At 41.1% G+C, this 13246-nt stretch overlaps 1 protein-coding gene across 1 annotated transcript; it reads right to left on the reverse strand.

The window, feature by feature from the left end:
* Nucleotides 1-1371: 1371 nt before the first annotated feature.
* Nucleotides 1372-12084, reverse strand: rab4b (RAB4B, member RAS oncogene family). The gene is made up of 8 exons (XM_040130472.1): nucleotides 11839-12084; nucleotides 8041-8121; nucleotides 6884-6998; nucleotides 6543-6605; nucleotides 4176-4330; nucleotides 3946-4041; nucleotides 3585-3761; nucleotides 1372-3423 (listed from the first exon to the last, which is right to left on the reverse strand). Exons 1-7 carry the CDS (start codon nucleotides 11852-11854, stop codon nucleotides 3646-3648), a joined length of 642 nt encoding a protein of 213 aa, XP_039986406.1. The 5' UTR covers nucleotides 11855-12084; the 3' UTR covers nucleotides 1372-3423; nucleotides 3585-3645.
* Between the last annotated feature and the right edge of the window lie 1162 nt (nucleotides 12085-13246).

Raw genomic sequence — 13246 nt, forward strand, 5'->3', positions numbered from 1 at the left:
CATGAACATGAACTGTTTCTGATCAATACTCTATCTTGACATTTTGCCCACCTATTATTATTTTATATGTCTAAAAATATGTAGTTCATATCCAAAAAAAAATCTGGTAATAAACTTCTTAAATGTATTTGTTAGCTCGGTTAGTAATCACTGTGCATTAGCTTTTGATAAGAACACAAGAAAATTGACTGAACCTCCTGAGATGATCTGTAAGTGCCATAGTTTTTAAATACAGGAACCAGAGATTTTTTCTGTCCAATATTTTACCACCATCTAGTGGCAACACATCAGCTCTTCCACTGTAAATTATGCAATTTGGTTGAGAGGTCATCCTGACAGCCTGTCCTGGATCAATAAATCAGTCAATATATCCACTTCAGCTACATTAAACCACTCTAGCTGTTACTCGATCGACCCAGGAACATAAATCCAGACAATTGGACACAGAAGGCATTTACTCTTCATATGAGTCCTCTGATATCCTAACCTCACCCTGACTGCCTTTGAGAGAAATGACTTGACTAAAGAATGGAAGATGAGGCAAATGAATCACGTACATGGATTCAACTGTTAAATTTAAGGCTCTGTTAACTCAGCAGGGCTATAAACCTGATGTATAATAAGTTGCTGCGCACATTTGCACACACAGGAGAGGGGAGGGAGAAACGTGTGATTTATCAGCATTCAGGATCGGATGCACTTTTAACTCCCTTGAGCAACAAACTGAGCTCTTTAAACAGGAACCTACAGTAGCTGAGAGACAAGAAAAAGGTACAAACATTAACATCCAGAAGACAGGTGAAAGGTATTAACTGAAAAAACAAGCAGTTTACTGGGAATTGCATAATCATTACAATCAATGAGCAACACTCACGCTCAATAGACAATAGACAAATCTTATTTACAGCATAGGTTACTTGAGATGTACAGTAGTATTAAGGTTGATTATATAACATTAGTTACTAAGCAACAACTGAGTTGGATTGCATTCATCACGACTGAATCCAGAGTAGAAGAATGGAGAAAATAATGCTTACCATATTGCTATTTTGAGCGCTTATTATGAACTGTACAACAAATTAACAGAAATGAATGCAAGCTTACTCTGGCTCAACAGCAACAGTATTCAACCATTATGACGACTTGATAACGGAATATAGATGGTGACAGAACTTGTTATTACGAGCGATCAGAGTTGTTGCTGACGGCCTCCTACAGTTCAGGAAGTCAGCATCCTTTCATCGATACCTCCATGTCAGCAGTGAGCGATAAACAAAGCAAACCTCAGACAACAGTCTTTCCTCGTGACGGCAGAAATAAGTCAATCAAATTAAGAATCTCAGTTGTTATTTAGTAAGAAATGATAACATCTACAATTAAAATCTTTATTACAGTATATAGTTCAAGTAAAATAAAATGTACAATTCTATAGTTACAGTATATAAACAAAACAAAAATGAATATTCAAAAGTAAAAGTGCACTTGCAGAAGAAGACAAACTATCACACAAAGCCAATATTTTATGAAAACATTTTTTTGACCATCTGTCTCCTGATATCCTGTACTCTCTAATGTTTGCACAATTCACCATGTCTCTGCCTTCAGTGTGCTGGCTTAAACACATATGGTTTGTCCGGGAGGACATACGCTAGCACTTGAGGAGAAGACATGAGAAGTACGTTTGCAGGCAGTTTGTTTAGATCTCCTCTTGGCTGGGTCAGTGTGACCTGCTCTCTCAGCGGTTCAGACAGATGCAGTGCCTCTGACTCAACAGCAGGGCAGGAGTTTGGGTTATTAACTCGCAACCTCATTCTCCTCCAGCAGCACCACAAGCCATACCGTCAGTGTTGCATGGAAAGAGGAAACCATGTTTCAGTGGAAATTCCCTGTTTCTCTCTGGGGCAACGCAGTGTCTGCTCTAAGAACAAAACATCTGGGTCGGCTCCACAGCTTCAGTAACATTTTGCAGCAGAGCAGAGTTACTTCTGTGCTTGACAAACAGAAGTGAAAACTACTTGAAAGGTTGAAAACAGAATCCTGACTTTTATCAAGGCGCACTTACAGCCTTGCGCGATTAAACATCACATGTCCAACCTCTATGAGGGAACTGGGTGGGCGGCATGAAAGTTTCCCAAACATGGCACTGAGGCAAAACCAACTGTGGTTTCCTGTGACGTCCCCTATGCAGTATGTGCATGTAGAACAGCATGAATCAAAGGGAGGTCATGGAAAAAAAAAAAGCTCAGCAGGAGGAGTCAAAAACAGTGTTAGGTTTGCAGAGATTGATAACTCTTAATCTTTCACTTTGATAGTACCGGAGACACATGGACTTAAACAGGGTGTGCGTCTAATCATACAAATCTGAAGACTTCGGGGCCTTTGGGGTAAAATAAAGAGCTACATTTCTCTTTTTTGTGCTTTCAACCTCACCCACAAGCTTGTCTATGTGGACATAGAGTGGAGTGACTGTACCATTCTCTTTGACAGTTTAAAGACATGGTGACTGGGTATAATATACTGTAGATCCATTATATCAAGTAAATTACTAAGGCCAATACGCTACATCAGAACAGTGCACTTTAAGGCAAAGCAAAAATTTAAAAGACTCGATATAACATACATTTCAGAGTGACTAAAAGTACTGGGTTCTACATTTGGGCTTGTCTGACTTTAAGAATGTGAACTACACTTAAATCCACTGATTAACCGCTTCAATTTTCAGATCCGATGAGAAGCATTAAAGGACAACAACTGCAGAAACATTTGTAAAGATTTGTAGCATCTGGTTCAAATTTCTTTACAGTAATACTTAACCCAAAATCTGTGCAAGATGACTTCATATTACTTATAAGAGGTCATGTTTAGACTTTTTATCACTTACTCAATATCAATATCAGACTAAACGTGTGTAAAGTACAGTTACCTCTAATAATGGATAATAAAAAGCTTAATATCAACAGGTGCCTTCATGAATGTTAAAACTTATGCGCGCTGGCCAAACTAAACATGAATCTTATCCAGATAGCCTGAACAGTGAAAATGCGGAAAATAGTTTACCAATAATAATTTACAAATAATGACGTGCAAACTCAGAAAGCATGTAGAAGTTACTAAACAAGCACAGGGATAAAACAACAGTAGGGCAGCCCCTCCACACAACCCTTGACTTGTCTGTTAAGTGACTGAAAAACTTATTTTTGAAGAAGAGGAGTCCTCTTCTTTATGATCCCGGAGTGTTCACACTGAGGTGGTTTCCCTGTCCAGACGCAGGAGCACAGCTGACCCCCCCAGGTAAGAAATACAGAGTCTTACCAGAGGTCAGGGGTCATGGGTTGCAGTGATCTCCACGACCACTTATCCAGGTGATCCAAGGTGTGTGAGACTGCAGAGCGAAGGATCCCACACACCAAAAAGCACCTGGAGCTGAGATGCGGGAAGAGAAAGGCGACAAGAAGGTGATCACTGACATGCCCTTATCAATACTGAAGCAAGTTAAAAACAAAAAAAAGAGAGACAGATTTCAGGTAAATCTCTTATTCAGAAGGTACCGCTGTTAAAGCCTGAGTTAATGACGAGCCACTGACCTGTAGGGGATGTCCTGTCTGCGTGGGCCTGCGGGCTGAGGTGAGGGTGGGGCCCCGATCCCTAGCAATTACACTGCTGCTTAATCTGTGAGGTGGTGCCTCTCGGCTGTCGCAGCTGCCGCAACGAAGCATCCCCATACTGGATACCTGAACCCATCCTCTCTGGGTCTAATTCACCTTTGAAATGAACCATAATGAAAAGTGTCAGCAATGCGGACATACGCAGACAAACGCACTAGACTGAGGGCAGATCCACAGGGCTTCATGCACTCAAGCACAGAGATCATTAGTAAAAACGTTCAAACGTCTGCATGCTCTCACGCAAATGCCCAACCTCTTTAACAAACAAAATGAAGTGTACCTGAATCTATCTTGTTGAGGATGGTGCGAGCGCACTTCAGAAAACCCTCCTCGACATTCTCCCCTGTCAGAGCACTGGTCTCTAGAAACATCAGTTCTTTATAGGGGAAAAAAAGGGGGGTCATAAAAAAGAGAAGCGAAAAAAGACAGGATTGGCAAGCAGAAATGAAAAGCAAGTGGATGAAATAATAGAGACAAAAAAAGACTTGCGATAGATTTAACACCAGTTACCGTTCTCCTGAGCGAAGCGCGAGGCCTCTAGGAAGGTCACCTCTCTGTCTGCGTCCAGGTCTTTCTTGTTGCCACACAGGATAATAACAATGTTGGGGCTTGCCAGTGTCCGTGCGTCTGTCAGCCAGTTGGTCAGGGCATTATATGTCTCCCGGCTTCAAGACAGGACAGGACAGGTGGACACAATGTGGGGCACAATGGCCGGTTTACTGTTTAGGGTAAAGGGATCACCCTGTAACACGTTAATCTTAAATTCTTTCCTTATCTGCGAAACCTCCAGGGTCCACGTGACATACAAATTTTGTCACCGGCCCATATCAGTGAGGACTGTATGCATGTGTGAATATGTCTTCCTACACAAACACCCAAACTATAAACCAAAGTGTGTGCACTCACTCTGCTCTCCGTGTCTGTTGGAGTTTATCAGGGCTTCAGAGCACTCATTACTTTGTGCGGGAGATATTGCACTCCCATTTCATTTTTATTAATCTATGAAATAATTGCTATTAAGTTCTCAAATATTAATTTACTTTTACTTTCGAACCTTAAACAGTGGCCTTTATACACACACATCAAACCTTACCAGCAGCAGGTTATTTTCCAAGACTAAATACTATGAACCAGCTGCCCAGATCATAAGCAGCACTATCTCAGATATATCACAAGGACTATGTCTCTGTCAGAGGGTTACTGTATGCAATGTTACAGGTTATTAGGACTTTTTTTGCTTCAGAGAAAAAAACTGAACTGAAAACTAACAAGTACCATAACGAAAAGAAATGTATAACATTAGAAATAAAAAGCTTAATAACCTTTTCCCCAGAATTTGTCATGTTTGGTTGGTGTGTATTGGAGAAGTACACTAATGTGTATAAATTACTGATAAAGACTAACTGTTTAACATGATCGTATACTATTATATAATACTACATACTATATAGTTACAAAGTAACTAGATGGTAAAAAAAAGAATCAAACGTACAACTTTTGAAACAGAAAACAAATCTGTTTTTCTAATCACTTCATTAGGATAATGTAGTTAGCACATGCTGCAGTCTGTTCTGCCCTACAAAGCCAAAATCTGCAACTACATATTTGGTAAAACCTAAGTTAAGACCAGAATCAGAATTTCTGATGTCTTACCTTACTATAAAAAATATTATACCACAGAAATGTGTAATTTTTGTGGAAAAAAAACTCGAAAACAAGGTTTTGTATATCTGTGATACAGTTTGGCTTCAAACTTCAAACCCTTTTTTAAACGTCACTGTTTCTCCAGCTACTGCCTTTGTGAGGCCGGGCCGGGCAGAGAGGATAGAGTCACACAACTTTCATGGAGACTTCTTCGTGTTGACACCACCGGTCGCCATGGAGACAGGACCCTTGTGTCCATGGTAACATGAGGCCAGTGAGGTGAGCAGAAGGGTGCGGGTCAGCAGAGTGAGCAGTGAGACGTTTAACAGCTGCTTTCACAAGCAGCCAAAGAATGACGCAAATCCTCGTCCACACACTGATGGGACCAGGCAGCTCAAGCACAATCTGGTTCAAATACCCTCTCCTTCTTTCAGCTACCTTCCTGTCCATCTTCCCGCTAACCTTTTCCACTCTTTGAAGTGATACATGTCTCCATCTCTCACTCATTCTCTTGTTTTTTCGAAAGTCCTCCTTCTTGTGCTCCCTCCCCCTGCACTTTTCTCCCCACACTCTCCCTGCTTTTCCCGCCCCCCAGGTGACACCTTCTGTGGTGGACTTTTGCTTTCCCGACTGCCGCTGCCTGCCAGAGGATGCCTCTAAATTACAGCCCCTGCCACTCTGCGCTCCACCCCCCTCCCTTCCACAAAAGACCATACATTCCCACAAACACAAACTGTCTCTCTGCATTACTGCATTCACTCCGCCTTTATTTCACAACCCCTGTATTGCAACCCAAAGCTTATGAAATACAGGCCTGTGAGTTGGCTATGGTATTCATGTCTCATTCTATGGGTCCCAGCATATAATCATTAGATTGCACAATTTCTAGAGGTGGTATGGACACACTTTAGTTTTTCACACCACACAGACTGAGAGAAACAATACAAGTGCTTGCAAAAAATGTAGTGAAATACTATTTACAGTTAAGCTTCATGGGTAAGTAAATTTTAATTTCAAGTATAGCCTGATCCATTTTTGGTGGTTTAATTATCATTTTGTCATTTAATGGAAAGGAAAAAAAAAAAAAAGTCAAGCCTGGGAGACACTGGCACAAAAATGTAGGTAATGTGCAGAACATAAACTTATTTGATTATTTGTAAATGTTAACTCTGTTACACAGAATGAATAATTTGTGGAAAAGTGGAGGGGCAATAATTGCAGCAATTGTTTTACCTGGTAATATCATAGACGAGGAGAGCTCCAGCTGCTCCTCTGTAGTAGCTGCGTGTAACAGAACTGCAGAGAGGGCGCAGAAATCTTGGTTAAAATAATGCTTCCACAATATCAATATCAGCCGTTGAAATCGGGTTTGGAAAGTTGAATGAAAATCTGTTTTCTGCTTTTAACTATTCATTCAGTGAGGCACTTAATTATGCATCGCCACATGCAACTGTGAGTAACTGTTTTAAACTGGATGTTGTCCAAAGACAGCGTGTGTGCTCAGTAATTCATATTAACCTTGAATTCCTATAAAATTTGCCAAACCCTTCGCAGGAAATATTGTCGGCCGTTACCGGAATCGTTCCTGCCCAGCGGTGTCCCAGATCTGCAATTTGACTGTCTTTCCACCAACGTTGACCACTCTGGAACCAAACTCCACGCCGATGGTGTGGTTGGAGTCCTGTTTAACTGCAACAGGAATGCAGAGAGAAGGGAATGAAAAACGAGAGAATGTGAGGTAACAGCGCAGCAGAACAACTACCTCTGCACACTTCTTATGGTAACAAAGTTATGTATTTCTTCCTTTCCAAATTATGTGGTGATTAAGGAGATGCCTTTCCACTTAACCAGCAGGTGTGCACTTCTATAACAGAGACTTTCAACTCTGTTCCCAGAATCTTACTTCAAATCTATAATATGTTGGTGTGTTGTGCTTGTCTAAAAGACTAAAGCTGTTATCTTCAAACAAATCATTTCCACATTAGAGACTAGAGGGAATCTAGATGAGATTAACACTGTCAACATGCCCTACCTAGCTCTCTCCAGTGACAGCACAGGGACCTAACAGGCCTTTAATCTAATTAATACAAGCATGTGTGCGAGTGCGTGTATGTGTCTGAGTTTGTTTTTTTTTTAATGTTTTTACTCCCAAAAGCAAAACTCTGGGTTTTAAACGAATACAAGCTAATATCACCCTGCAAATTTTTATTACTATACTACCTGCAAGTAAAAAAAACAAAAAAAACAACAAGTTTTACTAATGAACCTCAGAGCCTACTTAATTACTAGCTTAATGGATAATTAAAATGCCTTGACTTTGTAAGGACACCCAACTGAAATTTAACTCGATTCAATTAAAAACTGGAACATTCAGCGTGTATTTTATTTTTAGGTCCTGTTAGTCCATAACAGTCTAAGCCAGAGAACTGCGGTGTCATGTGTTATATGTTGCTGGCTCGATAATTATCTACTGAGAATGTTAGGAATCTGGACAGACACAATTCAGCCACTTCAGTTTGGTTCCACATGGAAGTCAATGAATAATTTTCTCAGGGAGTGTAACCTTACAGGAGTCTTTATTTGATGTGTGTGACAAGAAACAGCTCATGAAATCAACAGCACTAATTACATGACTGTGTCTATCTCTAGGTTTCTGTGTAACACTACAATTATAAATTGACACTTAAACAACCCTGATGGGACTAATGGGCTTTAAAGAGGGAAAACTTACACTTGTTCTCAATGAACTGGTGGAGGAGGCAGGATTTCCCTGTCCCAGCACTGCCAATCACCAGGAACTTAAACAGGAAGTCTGGAGGCAGAGGAGAGGAGGTAGAGATCAATGCAACACCAACGTCAGGGTGGAATCCGAGCCTGCTGCTCTCTGCATTTCCATTCTCAGAGACAATCCTTAGATTTCCTCTTAATCCCATTGAGCTACTACTTTCACAGTATTCAGCAACCTTAAATTAGCCTCCTAATCACAAAGCCTTGCATGTAATCAGTAAAACATGCTACTTATGATTCTAATTTAATATGCTTGTTTGTATGAGGTCGAAATTGGCTGCGCTTGAAGTCTTGAAGAGGCAACAGCACCTAATAACACGTCGTGTCAGCCAAAGCTTTAGAGTTATTGAACAAGGCTTAGGGTAACTCACTTGCGTGGGGATTGAATGACCCCAGCCAGCTGGTTGTACAGATGTTGTTATTGTGGAGAGTGAGCCCATGCTCTGAGTACAACCCAACCCACACATATGATCCAGAATGACTCGGGCCCCTTACATGCAAGGTCAGTACAGACAGCCTTTGTGTGCTTTGACCAAAGATAGTGCAGGGGGCATTTACATACCCCGGCTGTGCTGCAGTTCCGACTAGATTCGTGAGATATGAAACAATGCGATGACTGAGGAGATGAAAAGTGTGTGCATTGTGTGCCAGAATTGTAAGTGAGTCTGTGTTAGTGATTAATGCCTAGAGAGGTAGTAAAAGAATAACAGGAAATCCGAGAGTGGTGGTGTGTTCCTGAAACTGCGAGAGCAAATTTTGATTGTAAACTACACCTTTCCTCCTGAGAATCTGCTTCAGTTGGAATTTGAAGGCAATATGCAATTTTCAGTTTAACCTTAAGCGCCGGCTCTGCAGGCAGAAGTGCTGGACTGGCAAATGATTAGTGACTAACGTTGAGATTACCAGCCAGTTGAATATCCTGTGAATATTGTGCTCCACACAAGGTCAACAGAAACAGTAGTTAAGACCGGATGAGATTGATCTTTAGTTCCCGTGTGACATTTACTCTAATTATGCTATTGCTTTTGGAGCAACCTTCATCGGCCGACACACACCACTGCCAGCTCAATTTATGGTGCACCTTTGTTTGTTGAAGCGGCTGTTTTCTCAAGCAACAACAGCTAGAGGTCAAATTCATGGTAACAGAACAGCTTCAGCGATGCAACGGTGCCTACAGTTCGCGTTACATCTCAACCACACATTGTCAATGGCCCTGACAGCGGAAGTGACACATTCAAAGTTTAACAGCTCTGTTTTAAAAGCTTGCCTCAGCTTTTCAGCGTCTTCCCAGACATCACATATTCCCATGCGAGATCTACATACAACTATCCAGCTGTCAATATGTCAAAGCAATGGGGAAAGAGGAATGCAGCGTGCCCTCTCAACAGCAGCCTTTCAAGCTACTATATTCTTCAAACGTCAATATTAAATAACTCTTGAGGGAACAGATTAACACTGTTGTCTGCATTCACTTATACTGTGACACCACTTAACACACTCAGGCCCAGATCTAGCTAAGGGTTATATTTGGTGTGTATTCTGATCTACAAAGTGGCAAAAGGCAATTACACTTGAAGTTACATCAGATGTTTGCGTTATTGAATATGCATTTGTGTACTGCAATACAGCATGAGACAGAATGAAAATATAGAAACTGGAGAGATTAGTTTGAATTTCAATAGTAATAAAATATGATACATGGCATGTGTTACAATGGCCAAAATCAATGTCAAGCAACACAACTGTCTATTTTTTTCATACACAGGTAGAGTGGAGGGATCAATGAGTTAATCAAAAAGAATAAAAGAGAAAAAGAAATTTAATTGCCAATCATTTATATAATTGAGTAATCAATTCAGTATCGAATATTCAATTCAGTTATCATAACATTATCTGGTTCCAGCTTACCTAATGTGAGAATTTAATTTGATATTTTTGACATCATAGTAAATGGAATATTTTGAGGTTTCGGACTATTGGTCAAACAACTGAACAATCTGAAGACAAACACTTGGTCTCTGGGAACTTGTGAGGGACTTTTTCCTCAATTTTGTGAGATTTTACAGACTAAAAAACACCAAATACACCAAATAATGATAACAACAAACATAAATAAATAAATAATAAATAAATAACTTTTTTGAAAGTAGTGTCATCATAAGGCTTTATTTAAGAATTATTCGGAATAATTAATCCCAGAATCTGGCTTGTTAAAATTGGCCATATAATAACATTTTTTATTTCTGTTTTCTTATATACACAACATTGCATATCTTTACAAGATATACTAATGAAAGAGCAATACTGAATAAAGACCTAATGAATGAAAAATTTAATGAATTTCATCTGAGAATTATTTAACCTGGCCATGTACTTATTGTATTCATTAGGGCTGCAGCTAAAAATTATTTCCATTATCAATTAATCTGCCGATTGGTATAGTGAAAAATGCCCAATATAATTTCCCACAGTCTAAGGTGACGAGCGGTGAGATATTCAATTTACATTTATATAGATCACAAAGCAAAGCACTAAATCCTCTCATTTTAGAAGCTTGAACGAGCAAATGTTTTGCATTTTTGTTTGAAAAATGAATAAAACGATTAATCTATATTGCTCGTTAATTTTCTGTCCATCGATTAATCGACTAATTCCTGCAGCTCTAGTATTCATAATACTTTTTTACCAGTTCTGGAGAGAACTGACCCTACAGGAGAAGAGACAGCACAGGAGACTGAGACAGAAATCAATAAAAGGCCATTACAGCTACCATTAGCTCTGGCACTTTCACATAATTACGGCACACTGGGATGGAGTTTCATACAAGGAATGAGGGAGACAGGGAACAAGTAGAAACAGATGGAGAGAGCATGTGTGAGAGAGCGCAACAGGAGAGGATAATGGTGTGCCATTTCAAAATGACTGGGTCTACGCTGCCAGGCCTATTGTGCCATCGATACTATCAGGCAGAGTCGGGTTAAATGAATTTATGCAGAATAGTAATTTCTGTAAGTAGTACTTGTGGTCGGTCATAATGTCAGTGCTCACAGACAGGTGCAACTGGGTCCTCTGGCAGCGTTTGCTTGTAAAGTAGATTGTCCCAAGTAAACAGAGAAGGGAATTTACTTGGATTCAGGACAGGAACAGAGGTGGTACCAGACCACTATACAGCCAATAGCTGCTGCTCTAAAGGCAACTGAGTGATGATCAGCCGCAGCTATCTGACTTCCTCCAACAGGCCCTGTAGCTAAAAGCTACCTCATAAGTAAATATACACAGCACCTAGGACTAAAAGCAAACAATCTTGCAGCTTGCAAGGTCACCCAGGCTGCTTCAGTTTCAACCAGGTCAGGTTACCTCAGCGTCTGCAGACGCATCCTTCGTGTGTCAACATGTTATTCTAGCTCTGTGTCTGAAGTTTGGCCAACTTTTACCTGGGAATGTCTCAACATCTGTTTGCTCATGTTAGTGACCGTTTAAGGAAGCGATGTGCTCTGCCATCGTAGGACGGCGGCGACAGTCAATACACCCAAAGCGCTTAAACCATACCAGTTTCGTTGAATGAAATGCCGGCAGCAAACGTTAGTTATCACTACTAAAGCCCGCAAACACGATACGGTGGCCGCTCAGACAGCAGCTAACCTAAGCTAACTATGTAGCCAGCTAACTAGCGGTCTATCGGAGCACAGCCCAGAGCAGCCGGCAGGCGTGAAATTACTGCCTGCCGTCCCGCAAAACATACCGTATGTCTCAGACATGTTGACCCTCGCTGTATGAAGGACTCGACCGGGCCTTTTTTTTACTGTGTTTGCCGGTACTGTGACAGCCGTGCGCTCGCTGGGGTCACACCTCTTCAGGGTGTTTATCTACGATGCTAGAGGTTTCCTTGATCCCCCCTCCTCCTCCTCCTCCTAGCTCCCTTTGCTCCGACCACAACCAAACACAGCGACTGTGCGTGCTACGTCATTCGCCGTCTGGCGTGGCGTTCAGGTGTTGCTGGTCAGTCGTGTAAAGAAAAGGCTCGTTTGAAGAGCGGGAAGTTAGCAAAGAAGTGTCACCCCTCTCGCCAACCTTTTCCCAGGGACCTGCCGCTCACCAGCTAAGCAGGTTTTATTCAGAAAATGCAGTGCTAGTCTAGTCAGAACAATGTGATCCAACACTTTCGGTTTTATAGTCTAAAGTTAAGCGTTACCGATATACCGCTGTCCGTAGTTATAAATACATGTCTGTAGGTGCAACAACTAGCCAGAAGGTGGCAGGAAAAGATAAAGGGACTCGGGGACTGCATTTTTTTTTTTTTCAGAGACAGCGTGTTTAGTCTAACCTGGTCAGATATCGAGGCCGCAACGTAACGTGGTCTCACTTTTTGGGGGCTTTTTGTTAATTTTTTTTTTTATGTCGCACTGTTGCATTTCAAACATCTGTTATGGAAACGGATACATATTTCTGAATGGCCAAAAAAGAAAAAACAAAACAAAAAAAAAATTAATACATAAACATGTAGTGTCAAAATCTGCGGTAAAGGGAGTTATGCATAAATATGTCTTTGACAAGTAGAAGACTCCTTTCCCCACAAAGTAATGGCTCAAAGCAGTGTCTTTTGAGGTTTTGGAGGAATGAGGAATGTCTGTGTACTTGTTCTTTGCTTATTCATATATCACCTTTCTATAGTTGCATACACATACTCACACACAAACTCACACAGAGCCCGGGGGGTTCAGGGCTGCCCAAGGGCAACAGGTGATAAATTACAGAGCCTTCCACTCTGCTACTATCTCTCCGAGTTCCTCCCTGCCTTTGTTCTGCTTTGGCAGATCCCCTCATCCTCCCCAGCCTTGTTAAAAGCTCTTTTCACTAAGATTAAAGACAGAAGGAAACACAAGGCTCAGCATCGTGTGGGGGCACGGATGTTTTCCTAAGGTGGGCTACAAGATATGCTGGCCTCAAAGGTGTGCAGCGGGCAGAAAGAAAAGCACTTCCGTTAGGTGCTTACCCTTGTGGGTGCCCTATTGTTTCTTTGTCCTATTTCTTGTCCTCTTGTTCATTGCAGGTGTCATCATCAGAGCAGACATTTGTTTGGACTGCAGTGCAAACAAGGTTCTTGTGTGTGACTGTGTGCGGGTTGTTTGGGGATTTTGACCATGGACTAT

The sequence above is a fragment of the Xiphias gladius genome, chromosome 7 (genome assembly GCF_016859285.1).
Source record: "Xiphias gladius isolate SHS-SW01 ecotype Sanya breed wild chromosome 7, ASM1685928v1, whole genome shotgun sequence".
In the NCBI taxonomy this organism is placed as follows: domain Eukaryota; kingdom Metazoa; phylum Chordata; class Actinopteri; order Istiophoriformes; family Xiphiidae; genus Xiphias; species Xiphias gladius.